At 36.5% G+C, this 23,550-nt stretch overlaps 1 protein-coding gene across 29 annotated transcripts in view; it reads left to right on the top strand.

Moving 5' to 3' along the window:
- LOC145270991 (protein numb-like) overlaps positions 1-23,550 on the top strand; it is a 464,442-nt gene that overhangs the window by 290,465 nt on the left and 150,427 nt on the right. For 10 of the 29 annotated variants that reach the window (XM_080126539.1, XM_080126534.1, XM_080126533.1 and 7 more), the window contains exon 1: positions 20,465-20,774. The exons of 17 other annotated variants lie outside the window; for them this stretch is intronic. In XM_080126539.1, the coding sequence (XP_079982665.1) occupies positions 20,710-20,774 (65 nt within the window). In that variant the 5' untranslated portion in view covers positions 20,465-20,709. Of the gene's footprint in view, positions 1-20,280; positions 20,775-23,550 lie in introns of those variants that run through there. 2 more of the 29 variants (XM_080126540.1, XM_080126536.1) reach the window with 2 other exon arrangements.

Below are 23,550 nucleotides of genomic sequence, written 5' to 3'. Positions count from 1 at the left end.
GACATGCAGAAGTTCAAGTGTAACGTGAACAGACATCTTGCTGCCCCACTCCCCACATACTACCCCTGTAGCTTATGTCTCTGATAGTAGCCCCCTACATCAAAGTGGCAATGTGCCTTGTTTGGGGTGAAAATGTAATTAAAAAAAAAAAAAATTTGGTTGCTGAAGGTATATTTGTGAAAATTGTCGAAGTGTTTGATAAATAAAATCTGAAGAAGAAAGAGGGAGAAAAGAAATGAGGTCTACAATTTCTTTTTTACATTTTTTTTTTTTATCCATATTAAAACAGGCAAAGTTATTTTTGGTAAAAATCGAATTTTGTGGTTGTGTGCAGAGGACGACAGACAAAAGTCCGACGCACCACCGCGGAAACGCAGAATCCTCAAATAAGACCAGAAATACCCGCCTTCCTAGCTTTTTTTTTTTTCCCCCTCATTTCTGTTAACTTTTTTTTAGATTTTTATGTGCGATACTCCCCATACCCTTCCAACACTTCCCGATTCGATTGCCTCGACTATTGAAGCTGTATTTTAGTTAAAATTAGGCAAGGCGAACATGATTTTTACATTTTCTTAGTTCGAATGACCTTTGATTAATGAGTCTGTAGTTTTATTTTTAGGAGAGACGAGGAAGAGGAACGGCCTTTGCGTTTAAAAAACAAAAAGCAACAACAAAACATTCAAATATAATGACGTGAGGGAGGTGAGCGTGAGTGAAAGATATATCTATCTCTACTTTATATATAAAACTCACTGTGTGTGTGAGTTCGTTCCCTATAGACTCGGAAATGGTTGGGTAAATTTATTTTTAAACTTCACACACATGTAGTTTCTGTGTCTGGGAGTGTTCTTGGATAGGCTGTTTTTTTTTTTTTTAATTATCGGAATGCCTCACATAAGTATCAAAAATTGATAATCCAGAAAATCTGATTGAAGAATTAGCAGTCCGATTTTGACCAGTTGACATTCTTATACAGCCTAACATCACAAGTATGTTTAAGAAGTTTTATCACCGCACAAGCAGAAGGGCTTCTATAATAGAAAACACTTTATCTGTGTGTGTGAGAGAAAAAGGAGAGTTCTCTATGGACTTAAAAACAGCTGAACTGTTTTTTTTTTTATTTCACACAATTGTACTGCATGTGCCTGGGAGTGTTCTTAGATATGTTTCATATCGAAATACCTCTGATAAATGTAAATAATCGATAACGAAAAAATCCTATTAAAGTAGTAACAGTCCGATTTCGACCAAAGTTAACACTCTTATACAACCTAACATCACAAGTGCATTTGAAAGTTTTATCACCACACAAGCAGAAGGGCCCGGCGTATAAAAGCAACAGTATGCTCTTTGATAAAACAACTAAGACAGGGCGCGTTTGAAATTAATGTTTGAGGCATGTGAAGCTTCTTCCCAGTGCACCATGATGAGTCCCCGACTAGAGCATGTAATTGATTTGCTTGAAATATAGACAATTGCATTAATGTCGGTGACAATATTGGAAGTGTGGAACATTTGTTGATCCTCATTTAATCCCGGGTAACATCGGGTCTTCCTGCTAATACATACTAGAACACAAGTAAAATTATCCTTTTAATCACAAACTAGCAAGACCTGTGGAAATTCCACAGCAGACTCTTTCATATGTAATCTATATATATAAAAGCGAAAATGTATGTATGTGTGTTTGCTTTTTCTGTATGTTACCTTTAATGCATCCAAAACCAAACTCCTATCCTTACATCATCAACGCTCTGATCCCCAGCTGGCATCAATTGTGATGGATGGCTCTCGTCTGGGTGAGGCCCCGTGTTTTGACAAGCTTCTGGGTTTGACCTTTACTCCTGATCTGAAATGGAACACGTACATCAAGTCTGTTGCCAAGGTCGCTGGAAAGATGGTGGGATCCTTCTACCGCTCGAGAAGATATCTCACTACTGATGCAATTCTCTATCTATATAAAAGCCAAGTACGTCCAAGGATGGAATACTGCTGCCATATCTGGGCAGGAGCTGCTAAAAACAGCCTATCCTGCTTTTTCACGTGTTCGTTGTTCTGTTTTCATCGTTCGTTTGCCTTACGTTAGTTTTTTTTTTTTTTTCCCCGCTTAAGTGTTAGCGTTGTTTTCTTTTTTTACTTCGCTTATAACAAACCTACGGCGTCGTCATAACATTCGATGACTTCTGGGCGCGCACCTGTCAATCTGGTTCTTACTTAAATAAATTCAAACAACATGTTTCACTAACTCATTCTGACTGGCCGATTTTATTGTCAAACTTCGCCTCAGGGCTTCGGGTTCGATCCTACCAACTTTTACCCCCCCCTTTCCCCGGGTTCTTTTTTTATTTAACACCACACACACCTACTAACACCAGGACAACGCCGGGTACCCCCGCTAGTCTATCCATATATATAAAAGCCAAAATGTGTGTGTGTGTGTTTGTATGTCTCACAAAAACTTTTGACAGAGGCGATGGATTTTCATGAGTTCAGTATCATTTTGAAGCTCGACATCTTGGACAAATATAAAAAAATTGGCCAAAAACATTAATTCCTTCAATCTAAACTGAACCTTTTTCTACAAGGAAGGGTTAGGGTTAGGAAGGGTGGCGGAAAAATCGTTCCTTCATTTTCTCTCTTGCTACTACGACAATGATGTCATGTTTGACCTAGAAAACGTTGATGTTAGTTTAAACCACCTGCAAGTGTTTTTAAAGGTTTAATTTTATCCGTTCTCAATTGTATGTCTCTTTGGCGTAGGGCTAATGTGTCAGACTTTTTGTTCTGCCTTAGCCTCGATGCTTCGGGTTCAAGCCTAGCTTCTTACCTAAATTTTTTTTTCCTCTTTTACATCTCCAAACACCCGAGCAAGGTTTTTTTTTTTTTTACTTCGCTTATTCTTTAGTTTACCCGCCCTACACACACACACACACACACACACACACACACACACACACACACACACACACACATGTGGTCATCAGTTGTTATCTTAAGATTGCAGGTTGAAACAGTTATTTATGCCATTTTTTCTTTCTGCTTTTCGCCGTTCATTTCCCCCTCCCCCCCTTTTTTTTTTTTACGTTTGTTCGCTATTTTGTTTTGGTCTTTCCAATTTTTTTAACATCGTGTTTTTTTTTTTTTAAATATTTAAACAGGGTAACCCCCACCCCCTCCTACATACACACCTCCAAACACCCGTGCAACGCCGGGTACCCCCCCCCATCCCCCGCTAGTCTATAATATAAATCTCACCTGTCTGTTTAAATGTATATTTGTATGTATCTATGTATGTACGTATGTATATGTCCCTCAAAAACTTTTCACAAGATCCGTATCATTTTGAAGCCTGACCCTTTGGACGAAAAATATCAAAAAATTGGCCAAAAACATTGATCCCTTCTCCCTCAACTGGGCATTTTTCTACAGGGAGAGGTCGCTTTTTTCACCGATATTTTTGAAAATCATCGCCTCTTTTCGATTCTCTAATTTAAACCTACGTCACTTCCGGTTTGGCGGTGATCGTAACAGCAAAGACGTCAGGGTTTTTTCCCCTGTTCTTTTCCTCCTACTACTTCCAATTTTTTTCTTATTTTTTCTCAACATACACATCCAAAACACCCGGGAAACGCCGGGCTGAAATGCTAGTATATATATTAGGACTATCCACTTATCTTGTGTTTCCTTTTTTAAAATTAAATGTTTTTAACTCTTTTTCAAGATGTCTTTTAACATATTTTATTAATCATTCGTTCATATATATATATATATATATATATTGTTTTTATTGCATTTTCGCTCCAGTCAAGACAAATGCCACTTTTATGTAGGGGGCTACTATCTGGGACATAAGTTGCAAGGATATTATGTAGGGAGTTGAGCAGCAAGATGTCTGTTTCCATTACAATTTAACTTCTGCATGTTAGTACAGTGGGAATGTGTGTGTATGGGCACAGCTCTCAACCTATGTAATCAACGAATTATTGCTCTACAAACTTGAAATTTGGTATATAGGATATTCAGACATGGAGAAAACTTTTTCATCAGTTTTCATCCAGTAAAAAGGGCTACTAAGGGGTAAAAATTACAAAAATTGGTACGTGGGGGTCATCGGATGTTTATGCTTAGGAACTTTTTCATGAATGCGCATGCGTGGATAGTTCGCATTACAGATTATTTATGTTAAGAATAAGTTGTTTGAAAACACTTTTTAAAGATTGTAGCAAGCTGGCATAATGGTTATCGTACTTGACTCGCTGTCTTTAGGTTTTGGTTTCGATCTCGGCTCAAGAATTTTTTTTTTTTTTTTTTTTTTTACTCACAAGAAGTGAACTGTTTGGAAAAAAACATGCATATGTCTAAGTTTCTTTGTTTTTTTTTACCACATTATTTATTTATTTTTTTTAAAGAAATTTAATACTATGTTTCATACCGAGCAATGCCGGGTCCATAAAGATGGGGGCACAGGATCATTTCAGCGTCCTGCTTCATTGTCTTGAGCCAGGTTTGGAGTTGACCACCGAAACGTTTCTTTCAGCCTGGTGGAGGAGCTGGATTGATAACTTCACGGATAAAGTTAACCGGGTGTTGTCAAAGGGCATGGCTGCCGAACCAGCGAAAGTGTCTGGTAAGGAGAGATTTTTTGAGGGAGTGGATCCTGCAGCAAGTGTGACTTGTACTGTTGGGACAAACTGTTGCCAGCGGACAGAAAGGATTTGGCGAAGGCAGTGATGGTCGGATACCTGTAGTTTGCGTTGGTCACTAGGCCATACATTCCTCACACTTCGTTTGAATGGATGTGGGGACAGTTTGGTGATTGTCTAATCAGTAGCAAATTTGATCCTTTTCTACAAGGAAGTCATCACTTATCAAGGCCCAAAGACCACTCAAGGATAAGGATTAATGAATGTGAGGTGGTGGTGTAATTTGTATTATTATTCATCGAACTACTGTTCTCATCTTGAGTGTGATTTTCACAACGTTTCGATCGATGCAACTTCCGACCTTCTTCAGGTGTATCTTGTCGAACTTGTGAATTTGGACAGAATTTTGAGCGGAACCCTTTATTTATTTTACGGGGGTAGTGTGCTCTTGTTCCATCAACCATGACTGGATAGAGGTCCTAAGTAATTCGCAAATGTATTTTTTTGGTTGCCCACACTGAGGATCGAACCTTCAACCTTCAGGAGAATATCACTTTCAATTGATTTTTCCCAGTACTTTAACCAACTAGAAATAAAAAAAAAGGTTTAAGACTCTTAAAATTTGTACTGGAATTGTCTGCATGGATCCCGTGGCGTAGTAATTAGAGTACTGAGAAAAAGTGAAGCATGGGCGGGGACCTGGCAGATTCTGAAGTGTGGGTGAGAGGAACTGGTTGATTCTGAAGTGCAAGCAGGAGGGCCTGATCGATTCTGAAGTGCAGGCGGGAGGGCCTGGTAGATTCTGAAGTGCAGGCGGGAGGGCCTGGTAGATTCTGAAGTGCAGGCGGGAGGGCCTGGTCGATCCTGAAGTGCAGGCGGGAACCTTCAACCTTCAGGAGAATATCACTTTCAATTGATTTTTCCCAGTACTTTAACCAACTAGAAATAAAAAAAAAGGTTTAAGACTCTTAAAATTTGTACTGGAATTGTCTGCATGGATCCCGTGGCGTAGTAATTAGAGTACTGAGAAAAAGTGAAGCATGGGCGGGGACCTGGCAGATTCTGAAGTGTGGGTGAGAGGAACTGGTTGATTCTGAAGTGCAAGCAGGAGGGCCTGATCGATTCTGAAGTGCAGGCGGGAGGGCCTGGTAGATTCTGAAGTGCAGGCGGGAGGGCCTGGTCGATTCTGAAGTGCAGGCGGGAGGGCCTGGTAGATTCTGAAGTGCAGGCGGGAGGGCCTGGTAGATTCTGAAGTGCAGGCGGGAGGGCCTGGTAGATTCTGAAGTGCAGGCGGGAGGGCCTGGTAGATTCTGAAGTGCAGGCGGGAGGGCCTGGTAGATTCTGAAGTGCAGGCGGGAGGGCCTGGTAGATTCTGAAGTGCAGGCGGGAGGGCCTGGTAGATTCTGAAGTGCAGGCGGGAGGGCCTGGTAGATTCTGAAGTGCTGGCGGGAGGGCCTGGTAGATTCTGAAGTGCAGGCGGGAGGGCCTGGTCGATTCTGAAGTGCAGGCGGGAGGGCCTGGTCGATTCTGAAGTGCAGGCGGGAGGGCCTGGTCGATTCTGAAGTGCAGGCGGGAGGGCCTGGTCGATTCTGAAGTGCAGGCGGGAGGGCCTGGTCGATTCTGAAGTGCAGGCGGGAGGGCCTGGTAGATTCTGAAGTGCAGGCGGGAGGGCCTGGTCGATCCTGAAGTGCAGGCGGGAACCTTCAACCTTCAGGAGAATATCACTTTCAATTGATTTTTCCCAGTACTTTAACCAACTAGAAATAAAAAAAAGGTTTAAGACTCTTAAAATTTGTACTGGAATTGTCTGCATGGATCCCGTGGCGTAGTAATTAGAGTACTGAGAAAAAGTGAAGCATGGGCGGGGACCTGGCAGATTCTGAAGTGTGGGTGAGAGGAACTGGTTGATTCTGAAGTGCAAGCAGGAGGGCCTGATCGATTCTGAAGTGCAGTTGGGAGGGCCTGGTAGATTCTGAAGTGCAGGCGGGAGGGCCTGGGAGATTCTGAAGTGCAGGCGGAAGGGCCTGGTCGATTCTGAAGTGCAGGCGGGAGGGCCTGGTCGATTCTGAAGTGCAGGCGGGAGGGCCTGGTCGATTCTGAAGTGCAGGCGGGAGGGCCTGATCGATTCTGAAGTGCAGGCGGGAGGGCCTGGTAGATTCTGAAGTGCAGGCGGGAGGGCCTGGTAGATTCTGAAGTGCAGGCGGGAGGGCCTGGTAGATTCTGAAGTGCAGGCGGGAGGGCCTGGTAGATTCTGAAGTGCAGGCGGGAGGGCCTGGTAGATTCTGAAGTGCAGGCGGGAGGGCCTGGTAGATTCTGAAGTGCAGGCGGGAGGGCCTGGTAGATTCTGAAGTGCAGGCGGGAGGGCCTGGTCGATTCTGAAGTGCAGGCGGGAGGGCCTGGTCGATTCTGAAGTGCAGGCGGGAGGGCCTGGTCGATTCTGAAGTGCAGGCGGGAGGGCCTGGTCGATTCTGAAGTGCAGGCGGGAGGGCCTGGTCGATTCTGAAGTGCAGGCGGGAGGGCCTGGTCGATTCTGAAGTGCAGGCGGGAGGGCCTGGTCGATTCTGAAGTGCAGGCGGGAGGGCCTGGTCGATTCTGAAGTGCAGGCGGGAGGGCCTGGTCGATTCTGAAGTGCAGGCGGGAGGGCCTGGTCGATTCTGAAGTGCAGGCGGGAGGGCCTGGTCGATTCTGAAGTGCAGGCGGGAGGGCCTGGTCGATTCTGAAGTGCAGGCGGGAGGGCCTGGTCGATTCTTAAGTGCAGGCGGGAGGGCCTGGTCGATTCTTAAGTGCAGGCGGGAGGGCCTGGTCGATTCTTAAGTGCAGGCGGGAGGGCCTGGTCGATTCTTAAGTGCAGGCGGGAGGGCCTGGTCGATTCTTAAGTGCAGGCGGGAGGGCCTGGTCGATTCTTAAGTGCAGGCGGGAGGGCCTGGTCGATTCTTAAGTGCAGGCGGGAGGGCCTGGTCGATTCTTAAGTGCAGGCGGGAGGGCCTGGTCGATTCTTAAGTGCAGGCGGGAGGGCCTGGTCGATTCTTAAGTGCAGGCGGGAGGGCCTGGTCGATTCTTAAGTGCAGGCGGGAGGGCCTGGTCGATTCTGAAGTGCAGGCGGGAGGGCCTGGTCGATTCTGAAGTGCAGGCGGGAGGGCCTGGTCGATTCTGAAGTGCAGGCGGGAGGGCCTGGTCGATTCTGAAGTGCAGGCGGGAGGGCCTGGTCGATTCTGAAGTGCAGGCGGGAGGGCCTGGTCGATTCTGAAGTGCAGGCGGGAGGGCCTGGTCGATTCTGAAGTGCAGGCGGGAGGGCCTGGTCGATTCTGAAGTGCAGGCGGGAGGGCCTGGTAGATTCTGAAGTGCAGGCGGGAGGGCCTGGTCGATTCTGAAGTGCAGGCGGGAGGGCCTGGTCGATTCTAAATATACTTTCTTAAATAAAGAAAAAACTTATCCAGGTAAGTAGTATCTAAAGGTGAGTTATCGATTTAGTAGAACATTATAATTAAAAAGTGATCCCCGACTTCAAGTCGTTAAACATTTACTTTTTCAAATGGTTTTCATAACCTGAAATCTGAAGTCTGTAGTCGATGATAATCCCCAGAAAAAATCAGGAAAAAATTAAAAAGGAAATAATTTACAGGTAGGGGGCAAGCTCCTTCAGGTCCACATTTTTTCTTTTCTTTTCTTTTTTTTTTTATTCAGCGAACCCCAGTTATTAAAATTCCAAATGTGTGACGTGTTTATGAAACTGAAAAAGTGTGAAGTCATTTTCATATTAATTTTGTCCGTACCGATTTGTTTTAAATCATCAAATTTTTTTAGCTGAGGATTAATAATTTCTATTATTTGTATTCTTGTTCTAATGTTGAATGTTATTCTCTCAAAGTTTCGGTCGATGTAACCTTCGACCTTCTTCAAGTGTATCTTGACTTATCATTACTTTGATGAAACACATGAAAAAAAAAAGGTTGGAAGTTACATCGGCCGAAACGTTGTGAGAATATCCTTTTTCTTCTTGAACTCCATTTTCATGTAAAAAATAATCAGTACTTCCATGAAGGTTTTTAGGTAGACCCAATAGATAGCCCTTACAATACACCAACTGCCCCCACCCATGCAGGCAGTAAAAGTCCCTTCATGGGGCCACCTGTTGGCCGTATGTAGTGACCTGTGGTACTTTAGGACAGAATCCTGGTGGTTGAACGACTTGGAGGTCAGAGTTTATCACCCCCATTTCCCAACACATTAATTTGGTCCTGACCTGGGCTAGACAGGCTGTCGAAGAGGTCCAATTGACTAATCACGTAAAGCCGTAATATTTACCTGCATAAAACCCATCTATTCAGATGCTGGTGGAATTGTCTTTCCAGCTGACTATACAATATGGTTGTCTTCAAGTCTAATGTAAACAAGTTCTTGATGAGCCGTTCCATGTAAGTTAACAAATTTACAAAATTTCCATTACTAACGATTACTTTATTGTCCAGTTGTCTATTGTACACTCTTTAACCCTTATCCTCGAGTGGCCTCTTGTCCTTGATAAGTGGTGATGCCTATGTAAAAAAAAAAAAAAATAACAACCAAGATGAAAACAATAGTTTAAACAATCCATATAATAAATAAAATGAATTTAATTAAAAGAAAAAATAAATATGGGTATTTTATAAATGTACATATATTGCATTTAAATTTATAACTGTACATATATCGGGTTTAATTTTATGAATGTACATATATTGGGTTTAATTTTATAAATGTACATATTTTCGGTTTGATTTTATAAATATACAAATATTTGGTTTAATTGTATAAATGTACATATATTGGGTGTAAGTTTATAAATATACATATATTGGGTTTAATTTTATAAATGTACATATATTGGGTTTAATTTTATAAATGTACATATATTGCATTTAATTTTATAAATGTACATATATTGGGTTTAATTTTATAAATGTATATATATTGCATTTAATTTTATAAATGTACATATATTGCATTTAATTTTATAAATGTACATATATTGGGTTTAATTTTATAAATGTACATATATTGGGTTTAATTTTATAAATGTACATATATTGGGTTTAATTTTATAAATATACATATATTGGGTTTAATTTTATAAATGTACATATATTGGGTTTAATTTTATAAATGTACATATATTGGGTTTAATTTTATAAATGTATATATAGTGGGTTTAATTTTATAAATGTATATATATTGGATTTAATTTTATAAATGTATATATATTGGATTTAATTTTATAAATGTATATATATTGGATTTAATTTTATTAATGTATATATATTGGATTTAATTTTATTAATGTATATATATTGGATTTAATTTTATTAATGTATATATATTGGGTTTAACTTTATAAATATACACATATTGGGTTTGGTTTTATAAATGTACATATAGTGGGTTTAATTTTATAAATGTATATATATTGGATTTAATTTTATAAATGTATATATATTGGATTTAATTTTATAAATGTATATATATTGGATTTAATTTTATTAATGTATATATATTGGATTTAATTTTATTAATGTATATATATTGGATTTAATTTTATTAATGTATATATATTGGGTTTAACTTTATAAATATACACATATTGGGTTTGGTTTTATAAATGTACATATATTGAGTTTAATTTTATAAACATGCATGTATTGAATTTAATTTTATATATTTACATATATTAGGTTTAATTTTATAAATATTTATATATATAAGATGGAATTTTGTAAAGGTACATATGTTGGATTCAATTTTATAAATGTACAAATATTGAATTTAATTTTATAAAATGCATGTATTGGATTTAATTTTATAAAATGCATGTATTGGATTTAATTTTATAAATATGCATATATTGAATTTAATTTGATTTATATATATATATATATATATATATATATATATATATATATATATATACTAGCATGGGTGTCCGACGTTGCCCGGGTGTGAGGTGTGTGCTGAGACAAAAAAAAACAAAAAATCCGTCAATTTTTTTTTAACTTTGACCCCTATTATGACCTCTTAACATTTATGGTTTAGGGCTATAATCAAGTTATTAAGTTAGATCCATGTCCAAGGAACCTATATCTAAAATTGCAAGTTTTTAGACCCAAAATTGTCGGAGGAGATTGGTAGAGTTCTCAAAGGTGAAATCGTTGAACTTTGACCCCTTAACAGCCCAATTTCTGTCCGAAAACGATCACATAGATTTTCCCAAATCTCAGTACCTTGTATATCAAATTTCGAATCAGTAGACTAAAATTGACAGTTATTATGTAGGGAAATGTACACAGACAGACAAACACGTTCACTTTTATAGAGAAACTTGTATTTCAGCCCAGCGTTGCCCGGGTGTTTGGATGTGTATGTTGAGCAAAAAAAAAAAAAAAAAGTGGTAGTAGGAAGGCAGGCTTGAACCCGTACCGCAAAGGAGGAAAATAACGGGAAAACAAACCTGCCGTCTTTGCGGTTACGACCACCGCCAAACCTGAAGTGACTTATGTTTACATTAAGGCTACACAATAGAAAAGAGAGGATATCTTGCAAAAATATCAGCAAGAATAGCGACCCCCCCCCCGTAGAAAAGTACCTAGTTGAAGACGAAGATATTAATGTTTTTAGCCAATTTTTCGATATTTGTCATATGAAAGGTCCAACTTCAAAACGATACTGATCTTGTAAAATTAAATATTTATAAAATTTGGTAAAATCTATCGCCTCTGTCGAAAGTTTTAGGTAGACATGCTAACAAACAAACATACATACATTTATATATTGGTAACTAAAAAATTTCGACCTAAACTGATGAAAAAGCTTGCCCTATCTCTGAATACCCTGTATGTAAAATTTCAAATGTTTAGACCAGAAATTGTCCGAATAATTAGGTAGAGACCGCAGAGGTCAAATTTCTTTTAACTTTGACCCCTATTATGACCCCTTAAAATTTATTCTTTTGGGCTCAAATAAAGTTATTAAGTTAGATCAATGACCAAGGAACCTATATCGAAAATTTCAAGTGCGTAGACCCAAAAAAAAGCGGTCAATTTTTTTAACTTTGAACCCTTAACATTTATTGTTTTGGGCTCAAATCAAGTTATTAAGTTAGATCCATCTCCAAGGAACCTATATCTAAAATTTCAAGTGTTTCGTTGAACTTTGACCTTTTAACAGCCAAATTTCTGGCCGAAAACCGATCACATAAATTTTCCCAAATCTCAGTACACTGTATATCAAATTTCGAGTCTGTAGACTAAAAATTTACAGATTTATTGCTTAGGGAAATGTACACAGACAGACACATAGATACACACAGAGCGGAAAAAAGAGGAAGGGAACAAGGGGGAGAAGTGGGAGGGGGGTGCAGACAACCTTTCCCCCTTGTTCCCTCCCCTGACATCATTCACACTTTCATCCCATAACAACGAACATTTCTGTAAAAGTCTGAGGAAGCCACAGACGGCCAAAAAAACGGCCGGGTAGCTGAAACAATAATGTAACTTAACAGAAAGATACGGTAATGAAAAATAAAACACATATTTGCTCTACAACAGTATTGAGCACTTTCTTCAGTTTTTATTAATTATCATTTCTACTAAATATATATATATATATATATATATATATATATATATATAATGGATTTAATTTTATAAATGTGCATATATTTGATTTAATTTTATTAATTAACATATATTGAGTTTAATTTTATGAATGTACATATATTGGGTTTAATTTTATAAATGTACATATATTGGATTTATATTTATTTTTATATATAATGTACATATTGAATTTATTTTTTTATATATGTTCATATATTGGATGTAATTTTATAAATTTTATAAATATATGTGTGTGTATGTATATATATATATATATATATATATATATATATATAAATTTGGTTTAATTTTATAAATGTACATATATTGGATTTAATAAAAAATAAACAGTTATTTTATAAACTTTCATATATTGAATTTATTTTAATTAATGTACGTTTATTGGATTTAATTTTATAAATGTACATATATTGTATTTAATTATATATATATATATATATATATATATATATATATATATTGATTAAATTTTACAAATTTACATATATTGGATTTAATTTTACAAATTTACATATATCGGATTTCATTTTATAAATATAAAAATTATTCGCTCAAATGATGAAGGTAATATCAATTTACCTTATAAGTATTGATGATGATGCTGGTGATGATTTAACGACCCCGTTTTCTATCTTCTAGTTCTTCCATCTTGCCCTTTCTTCATCTCCGGGTTTGGAGACGGGGAAGGGATGCTGCTACTATTTTCACTGCTTTTATGGAGCATGCTGACAGCAACGCAGCATTTCTCCATACGACATCGAAATATTTCAATATTTCAATGCCTTAGAATAATAATGTCGAAAATTTGCTGATCACACACACACACACACACACACACACACACACACACACACACACACACACACACACACGAAGAAGAAGAAGAAATTGAAGAAGAAGAAATTGAGGAAGAAGAAATTGAAGAGGAGGAAGAAGACATTGAAGAAGAGGAAGAAATTGAAGAGGAAGAAGAAGAAGAAGAAATTGAAGAGAAAAAATTGAAGAGGAGGAAGAAGACATTGAAGAAGAGGAAGAAATTGAAGAGGAAGAAGAAGAAATTGAAGAGAAAAAATTGAAGAAGAAAAGAAATTGAAGAGGAGGAAGAAGACATTGAAGAAGAAATTGAGGAAGAAGAAATTGAAGAGAAAAAATTGAAGAGGAGGAAGAAGACATTGAAGAGGAAGAAGAAATTGAAGGGAAAAAATTGAAGAAGAAAAGAAATTGAAGAGGAGGAAGAAGACATTGAAGAAGAAATTGAGGAAGAAAAAAATTGAAGAGAAAAAATTGAAGAGGAGGAAGAAGACATTGAAGAGGAAGAAGAAATTGAAGGGAAAAAATTGAAGAAGAAAAGAAATTGAAGAGGAAGAAGACATTGAAGAAGAAATTGAGGAAGAAAAAAATTGAAGAGAAAAAATTGAAGAGGAAGAAGAAGACATTGAAGAGGAAGAAGAAATTGAAGGGAAAAAATTGAAGAAGAAAAGAAATTGAAGAGGAGGAAGAAGACATTGAAGAAGAAATTGAGGAAGAAGAAATTGAAGAGAAAAAATTGAAGAGGAGGAAGAAGAAGACATTGAAGAAGAAGGTGAAGAAAAAATTGAGGAAGAGGAAGAAGAAGAAATTGAAGAAGAACCCCAATGAAGTTATTGAGGGGGTTCCTTTTCCTGGGATCTTAAGTAGTTTTTAAACATCATATCTAATTGTTCTATGTTTACCAACTTATTTTTTTGTTTAAAATATATCTATACCCATATATATATATATATATATATATATATATATATATATATATATATATATAGTAATAGTAGTATAGATATCCATATTAAAAACCTGTTTTCAATTTATTTAAAAAGAAAATACAACTTTTATATATGGATCGTGGAATTGCATTCATCTGCAAAAGATCTAGCTAATTTGCATATTCTTTTAAACATTCATTTTAATTAATTCCCTATTTGTTTTTTTCGGTTTTCTTATGGGATGATCATCTTTCGTTAACTATTACGGGTAATTATATTCATGCAGATATTCTACATGATTTATACTTGCGTAAAAAGGTTATAGTAAACACAAACCTCTTTCTATATATATTTATGTATGCGTGTGTATATATATATGTTTAAAAAATTTTGCCTACCAAACTCCTCTGTCAAATTTTGGTCTACAGACATGAAACTTCATATATAACATATTCAAACGTATGCAAAATTTTTTTATAATCTGGTAGATTAATGTCTATTCAATAATAATCTGCTGAAAAACTGATAAAAATAAAAAAAAAATCTGGGGGAGGGGGTCTTGCTCGTATACGTCAACCCTGTTTTTATCCATACTCCTAGAAATTTTTTTTTTTTTTGTGTGTGTGTATTGATATTCATATTAAAAACCTGTTTTCAATTTATTTAAAAAGAAAATACAACTTTTATATATGGATCATGGAATTGCATTCATCTGTAAAAGATCTAATTTTCATATTTTTTTAAACATTCATTTTAATTAATTTCCTATTAGTTTTTTTCGTTTTTCTTATGGGATGATCATCTTTAGTTAACTATTGCGTGTAATTATATTCATGCAGATATTCTACATGATTTATACTTGCATAATATTTGCGTATTTTTTTAAGTGTTTATTTTAATTAATTCCCAATTAGTTTTTTTCGGTTTTCTTATTGGACTAGCGGGGGTACCCGGCGTTGCCCGGGTGTTTGTAGGTGTGTGTGGTGTTAAATAAAAAAGAACCCGGGGGGGGGGGGGGTAGGATCGAACCGGAAGCCCTGAGGCAAAGTTTGAAAATAAAATCGGCCAACCAGAATGAGTTTGTGAAAGATGTTTGAATTTATTTAAGTAAGAACCAAATTGACAGGTGCGCACCCGGAAGTCGTTGAGCGTTACGACGACGACGATGTAGGTTTGTTTGTTATAAGCGAAGTAAAAAAAAAAAGAAAACAATGTTAAAACTTTAGCGTGGGGGGAGGGAGTAATCAAAACATCGAAAAAAAAAACACAAAAAAACTAACGTAAGGCAAACGAACAATGAAAACAGAAAAACGAATGTTATGTGAAAAATGGCTTGAATAAGCCTGTTTCGATATTAAAATTGAAAAAATTGGTGGATACCCGGGTGTTTTTGGGTGTGTGGTCGGGGGTGGATAGTGAAGTAAAAAAAAAAAAACAACAGAAAAACTAACGTAACGTGAAAAATGGCTTAAATAACACTGGTTCAATATTTAAATTTAAAAAATCGAAAAAAAAAAGAAGACATCTCACACCACGATTCGAACCCAAAACATTTAGATAATGAACCAACGCGCTAATCAACTGAGCTAACGCGACGTACATGAAATTTGTTCAGTTTTTCAACTACTTAAAGTAAATCAGGTCATGACGTCATCTGACGCATGCGTAGAACCGACGTTGTCACGAGAAGACCGTTTTTGTTGGACCCCCCCCCTGTCGAAAATTGTCGAGTTCGGGATGAAAAAATGAACGTTTTTGGCCAATTTTTCGAGCGAAGGATGGGGCATCGATATGATACCGAGTTTGTGAATTTTCGTCGTGTCTGTCGAAAGTTTTTAGCAGACACACAAACATACACACATACATACATACATTTTCGCTTTTATATATATCATTAGTTAACTACTACGTGTAATTATATTCATGCAGATATTCTACATGATTTATACTTGCATAATATTTGCGTAAAAAGTTTACAGTAAACACAAAATTGTTTCCATATATATTTATGTATACGTATATATTTTTGTTTAACAAATTTTGCCTAGCAAACTTCTAGAGTTTTTGGTCTATAGACATGAAAAAATTTTGACTACCCAACTCCTCTGTTTGTTTTAGGTCTACATACATGAAACTTAATATATAGGGTATTTGAACATGTGAATCTTTTATATTTGGGTTTTAGCCAGGGAAAAGGTGGTTGAGGAAGCAAGAAATGGGACGTGGGGGGGGGGGAGAAAAAAGATATGATAAAAATCCAGTGGGAAAGATGGTAAAATCCAGAACACGAAAAATCCAAAAACCGATTTGATTTGGGAATCTTAAGTAGGATGATCCCCAGTGTGTTTGGAGTATTATGGTGAATGAGAACTTTAGCTAGGATGAAGCATTGACTAGCAAAGGTAGAGGGACGAGGATGACCATAGACACCTTATCTCCAATTTTTGAGTGGCATTGTGCCTAATTTTTTTTTTGTTTATTTTTTGTTTTGTTTCCAAAATTTCAAAAAAAATTAAAAGTAATATATAACTCTAATTGTCGTGGATATTTTCACGTCACATTTCTTTCTTTCTTTTTTTTTTTTTTTAAAGGCTCAGATACCCCTTATCCTCGAGTGGTCTCTGGGGGAACGGCTCATCAAGAACTTGTTTACATTGAACTTGAAAACAGCCATATTGTAGTCAGCTGGCAAGCAGGGAAACGGAACAGAGTTCTGCGGGCATACAATTCTAAGAAAGAAACTTTGTTCATGGAATCTATATTTAGGTTTAAGCACTAAGGATAAAGAATGGGAGGGGGGATTATTGATACTGGTTTTAACTAGACGAGTGATTTTTGAGAAAGTTTGTTTAGTTTATAGATTGGAGCTCAGACGAGCACTTGCCATGAAAATAACGAAAAAAACAGAGACAGGCTCGTAACTTCTCTTCTGTGAGAATCATCAGTGCCCGGTCAATAGCCGGTGACCTTACCGAAACCTAGTAGACTTTCAGATGGCATCGCGTTTATTTATTTTATTTATTTTTTTAAATAACAAATGAATGGAATTCTATTTATATTGAGTAGATGCCATTCGTGTTTGTAGAAGAAATATATAAATATTTATTTCAATTCGTTTTGTTGTCGCCGGTGGAAGTATGGGAAACCCAGAAAAAATAAGCCCCCGGCCACATTCACCCTCCAAGTAATAAAGATTGTAACCGATAAATCTGTGCTCTTATCAATACAAATGTTATTTCCAAATTTAGTGTGATGGACGAACAAAAGGCTATTTTAAACGAAAAACTAGCAATATTCGAACCTGGTTTTGAAGCCTTGAAACTGGCGAAATTCGAACGTGATTTTGAAATCTTTAAACTAGTGAAATTCGGACATGATTTTGAAGCCCTTGAACTGGCGCAATTATAACATAATTTAGAATTCTTTAAACTGGCGAAATTCGAACGTGATTTTGAAATCTTTAAACTGGTGAAATTTGAACGTAATTTTGAAGCCCTTAAATTGGCGAAATTCGAACGTAATTTTGAAGCCCTTAAATTGGCGAAATTCGAACGTAATTTTGAAGCCCTTAAATTGGCGAAATTCGAACGTAATTTTGAAGCCCTTAAATTGGTGAAATTCGAACGTAATTTTGAAGCCCTTAAATTGGTGAAATTTGAACGTAATTTTGAAGCCCTTAAATTGGTGAAATTCGAACGTAATTTTGAAGCCCTTAAATTGGTGAAATTCGAACGTAATTTTGAAGCCCTTAAATTGGCGAAATTCGAACGTAATTCTGAAGCCCTTAAATTGGCGAAATTCGAACGTAATTTTGAAGCCCTTAAATTGGCGAAATTCGAACGTAATTTTGAAGCCCTTAAATTGGTGAAATTCGAACGTAATTTTGAAGCCCTTAAATTGGTGAAATTCTAACGTAATTTTGAAGCCCTTAAATTGGCGAAATTCTAACGTAATTTTGAAGCCCTTAAATTGGTGAAATTCGAACGTAATTTTGAAGCCCTTAAATTGGTGAAATTCGAACGTAATTTTGAAGCCCTTAAATTGGCGAAATTCGAACGTAATTTTGAAGCCCTTAAATTGGTGAAATTCGAACGTAATTTTGAAGCCCTTAAATTGGCGAAATTCGAACGTAATTTTGAAGCCCTTAAATTGGTGAAATTCGAACGTAATTTTGAAGCCCTTAAATTGGCGAAATTCGAACGTAATTTTGAAGCCCTTAAATTGGTGAAATTTGAACGTAATTTTGAAGCCCTTAAATTGGTGAAATTCGAACGTAATTTTGAAGCCCTTAAATTGGTGAAATTCGAACGTAATTTTGAAGCCCTTAAATTGGTGGAATTCGAACGTAATGTTGAAGCCCTTAAATTGGCGAAATTCGAACGTAATTTTGAAGCCCTTAAATTGGTGGAATTCGAACGTAATTTTGAAGCCCTTAAATTGGTGGAATTCGAACGTAATGTTGAAGCCCTTAAATTGGTGGAATTCGAACGTAATGTTGAAGCCCTTAAATTGGCGAAATTCGAACGTAATTTTGAAGCCCTTAAATTGGTGGAATTCGAACGTAATGTTGAAGTCTTTAAACTGGCGAAATTTTGATTGGTTGATTGGTTTTACAACATATCAACCTTTTTCGGGGTTTCTCATGCTGAATGCAGTAATATAGAGATACACTTTTTTTTTTGCTTCAAATATTTATTCATGGTGTTTGGCGAAATTTGGACAGGATTTTGAAGCCTTTTAACTGACGAATAGAAATGTTTTTGTTTTCATAATAGTGTTGAGCTATAAGATAAGTTATTTTTCTACAGTCTAAAGAAAGGTGGCTTTATTCTATTGACTTAAATTTGTTATGGAATGTTTTGGTGGTTTGTACAAAGATTGCAGGAACAGGGGACATAACTCAGACTACTTATTTTAGAAAGCGTATTTTAGAAAGCTAGTTTCAATTTTTGTTTATTTAAAAAAAAATTTTTTGATATAAATTTGCAAACAACTGGGAATTATTCAAATTTTAATTAATCTAATTAAAGTAGTTTTTGTTCTTGTTTTTTGTTTAAGTAAATTGGTACTCTGCACTTATTTGTACAGCGTTGAAATAATAACGTTATTATTTAAAAAGCCATTCTTAACATACGGAGGGGAGGGTGTTTTGTAACTATTCTGTACTTTCATCTAACAATTTAATTTAAAAATAATTTTTTTTCAAGTTAAAACGTGAAGAAATCTTCAAGTTTTAATCAGTTTAATGTTTCGGTACTTCTACACTATTGGGACGAAATTTCGGAAATCGTGAAACCGAATTTCACATGAAAACAATGGTATCTACGTATTCCTTGTATGTTAAAGATGATTATATCCAAAAATTACGAAAATCGATAAGGTAGAAAATTATTAAAAAAAAAAAAAAGAATTTGATGAAAACGATTGTAAGACGCAGGAGAGTTTAAAAGGGAGGTAATTTTCCGTTTCGATTCAAACAAGATGGCTGCAATTTTTAACCTGCTTACACGATTAAAGTTTTTTTTTTTTAAATAATTCGGTAATATACAGGTAATTTCGGCTGCATAATTTTAGAGCTAACATTTATCGTCAGTAGAAACCATTGTTTATTTTTTTTTTATCTGAAAACTCCATTTATCGACTACAAAATTTCGTCCCAATAGTGTAGAAGCGCCAACGTTTCTGCTGTTTGATTAAATTAATATTTCTTCAGTTTTTTTTTTTTTTTTTTTTTAAAGAAATTAAGGTAAATTTTTTGTGACATGCCCTAGCGTATTATAAACACCCAATTCCCCATGTTAAGAACGGCTTTCGGAATACCCCCCTCCCCACCTTAAAAGCCGTTCTTAACATGGGGAGGTGGGGGGGTGTTTATACCGAAAACCGTTCTTAACACGGGGTGGTTAGGGGTGTTTATACTACGCTGGGGCAGGTCGTAAAAAAATAAAAAATACCGAAATTAATTTTATTAATTTCTTGTTTGTTAAACTGATTTATCTCCCTTGTTTCACGAATTATCTCCCTTATTTGATCTGTCGCCTTTTTTCGTTTGTTTCGTACGAGCATTTACTGCTTTAAAATATTGATAAGTTATCAATATTTAAAAATTTTCGTCAGTGCGCGATTCTGATGGAAGTCCACGCGTCCGATGACCTTTATCGCTACTACTGATGATACTCCGCTAGTAGACATAATTATGAGTACAGATGATCGCATGAGGAGGATTTTTATATCGAACAATGGATGAACGGATATAGATCACATTTTTGTTTATTTTCATACATATAAACAGTTTTTCTATTTATGTAGGTGACCAAACACCACATTAAAAAAAAGTCGCCAACCAAAAGTAAAGGTTTCTATAGCCCGGGGAGGGAGGGAGAGAGAGAGAGAGAGAGAGAGAGAGAGAGAGAGAGAGAGAGAGAGAGAGAGAGAGAAAGAGAGAGAGAGAAGGAAGGAGTATGTGATTGAATGGAAAAGAAAGAAAAAAGAAAAACAAACTGGTTATAACATGATTTCAAAATTCTGCGGATCTCCTTCCCTTCTCTCGTTATTAATATTTTCGTCGGTGCTCGCCATTGTGGAAACATCACCCGTCCAACTTCTGGTGACCTTGCCACTACCCTGCACTTTGTGCCATTACCAAAAGGAGTTTACCATTTTTCCAGAGAAGGATCCATGGATAACAGTACCGTCTTCAATAACAACATCACATCCGTTTTATATTTTTTGGATGGCATAAGGTGAGCGTCGGTGTTGTTCTTGTTTATTTATTTATTTTTTTATTTCTTCGGAATAGAGGCCGCGTTTTTTTCCCCCCTTTCCTTCCCCCACCTTTTTATAAGAAAATGAAAATTAATTCTTATTTTAGTCACGTAAATTATCTACGGTGAAACTGTTTTCAGTAATGCACCTTATTCTATGGATTTTTTTTGGGGGGGGGTACTTTTTTAGGCGATTACGTTTTATATTTTTTGGATGGCATAAGGTGAGCGTCGGTGTTCTTGTTTATTTATTTATTTATTTATTTTTTCGGAATAGAGGCCGCGTTTTTTTTTTTCCTTTCTTTCCTTCCCTCACCTTTTTTTAAGAACTTAAAGAAAAATTAAAGTTAATTCTTATTTTAGTCACGTAAATTATTTACGGTGAAACGGTTTCCAGTAAATGCACCTTATTCTGTGTATTTTTTTTTGTGGGGGGGTCTACTTTTTTAGGCGATTACGTGTGATTTTACGACCTTTCCACTCTGACTTAGGGTTAGTGGTAAAGAAATCAACTGTTCTAAAAAGTTAAATTTAGCGTAGAACGATGCTGTTGCTGTTCTATCTACAAACTGATACCCCACTTTGATTTCTTAAATAATTGTCTAGAGACCACGCTATTTTTATTTTGTATTTTTTTTTTTTTTGTAAATAATAACTTGCTAGTGCACTAATGATGCGCGTTGAAATAATAACGTTATTATTTAGAAAGCCATTCTTAACATGGGGAGGGTGTTTTGTACCTAATCTGTACTTTAAACCTTACAATTTAATCAAAACATATCCTAAAAACTTTAATGAATCTTGAAAATACTATTTAAAAAAAATAGCGCGGCGGATCAGTAAGTACACTAGCACCAATAATAATAATAATAATAATAATAATTTGGGACCTTGAAGAGGATTTTTGCCACCCAAATTTTAGTACATCCAAGGATGGAGTATTGTTGCCATATCTGGGCAGGAGCTGCTAGAAAGGTCATATCCTGCCTTGACAGAGTTCAAAATAGACTTTGTCGCCGCTTTATCGTTATTTTCATGGCAAGTGCTCGTCTGGGGTCCAATCTATGGTACCCCCTCGCCCCTCACCGAACTTTCACAATAAACACTCGTCTACCTAAAAACACTGTCGATAATTTTCCCCACTCTTTATCCCTACCTAAATCTAAACGTAGATTCCATGAACAAAGTTTCTTTCTTAGAACTCAACTGCACGCCTGTGGAACTGTCTTCCTTTTGCCTGCTTTCCAGCTGACTTCAAGTCCAATGTAAACAAATTCTTGATGAGCCGTTCCATTTAAGTTAACAAATTTATCGAATTTCCATTACTAATGATTATTGTATTGTCCAATTGACTACTGTACACTAACCCTTATTCTCGAGTGGCCTCTGGGCCTTGATAAGTGGTGATTCTTGTATAAAAAAAAGAAAAAAAAGACCAATGTTCGCCGCCAATGAGAAATCAATAGTAAGCGACTCGTCGTACGATAACGCAAATTCATCTTCAAAGATGGCGAGTACTAGAAATCTGGAGAGACTTGTTGTCACTCAGACTCCAGAGAACACCAAAATCTTTGATGATGGCCTGTGTGACTACACCTAGTGAGTAAATAATAATATTAATAATAACAATAGTCAAGGAATGTGGAACAATTGAAGAGGAAAAGCACCAACCACACCTCCACTAGAAGGGTGCGAGTGTACTGGAACTTTGGGGAGGCATAGTGTCACATAAATACCAGAGAAGACAAACGGCTGTTGTTAACGACAGATCAATGGTAAACTGCTGTTGGGATAATGCAAAATGATTTGTATTATTTAAGGATAGTGTCTAGTTAGCATCTAAGTTTGTTTTTTTATTTTTATTTTAGTTCAGTTAGTTTTCAGAGATCCCTTTATGGTTGCTATTCGTACTTCCTTACAGCTTGGTGTTCCAGGGATTGTTTTCTTGTCCCTAATTAACCATCTAAATATGTTATATATCTTTCTTGTGGTTTCTTGTTCTTACTGGATTCCAGGAGAATAATTCATCTAGTCTGTTGGAGTATCCAGTTTTGGGCTGTTACTTGAGGTAACATCACTTGAAAAAGGTGCACAATTCCTTGTAAAAACCAGTGTTGGTTAATTATAGGGGTGAGTGGCATGGGTGATTCTCGTTCAAGTCCAACATAAACAAGTTCTTGATAAGCCGTTCCACTTAAGTTAACAAATTTACCGAATTTCCATTACTAACGATTACTATATTGTCCAATTGACTACTGTACACTCTTAACCTTTATCCTCGAGTGGTCTCTGTGCTATGATAAGTGGTTATGCCTATGTAAAAAAAAAAAAAAGGTCCATCGAAAAAGAGGTGGAGGGTCTCGGAAATCTGTGGATACTTGTCACCCAGGCTCCAGGGAAAACTACCGGTTTTTGTCGGTGATTAATCTCAGATGATGAGAACTCCCAGTGGGTACAAATAAGGGCGGACGTTGTCGAGAGTGCCCCCCCCCCCGCTAAATTCCACAATTTTCACTTTTTTTTTTTTAAACTTTTTTCCTGTTAATATCATCGATATTCCCGAGTGGCCTCTAGGCCTTGATAAGTGGTGATGCCTATTTTTATATATATATAAAAAAATTTCATAACTTTTTACGTGGGAGTTCAGTTTTCAATTATAACGTTGTACTAAATGGAACACGAACTTTGTGACCACGATGAATAGATAGATACATATATGAGAGAGAAAGGGAGGGGTAGATACATAGATGAGAGT

Source organism: Euprymna scolopes, chromosome 46 (genome assembly GCF_053919585.1).
Source record: "Euprymna scolopes isolate OS-2025 chromosome 46, ASM5391958v1, whole genome shotgun sequence".
In the NCBI taxonomy this organism is placed as follows: domain Eukaryota; kingdom Metazoa; phylum Mollusca; class Cephalopoda; order Sepiida; family Sepiolidae; genus Euprymna; species Euprymna scolopes.
The sequence above is the reverse complement of the archived record's forward strand: the minus strand, read 5'-3'. Positions and strand labels throughout refer to the sequence as shown.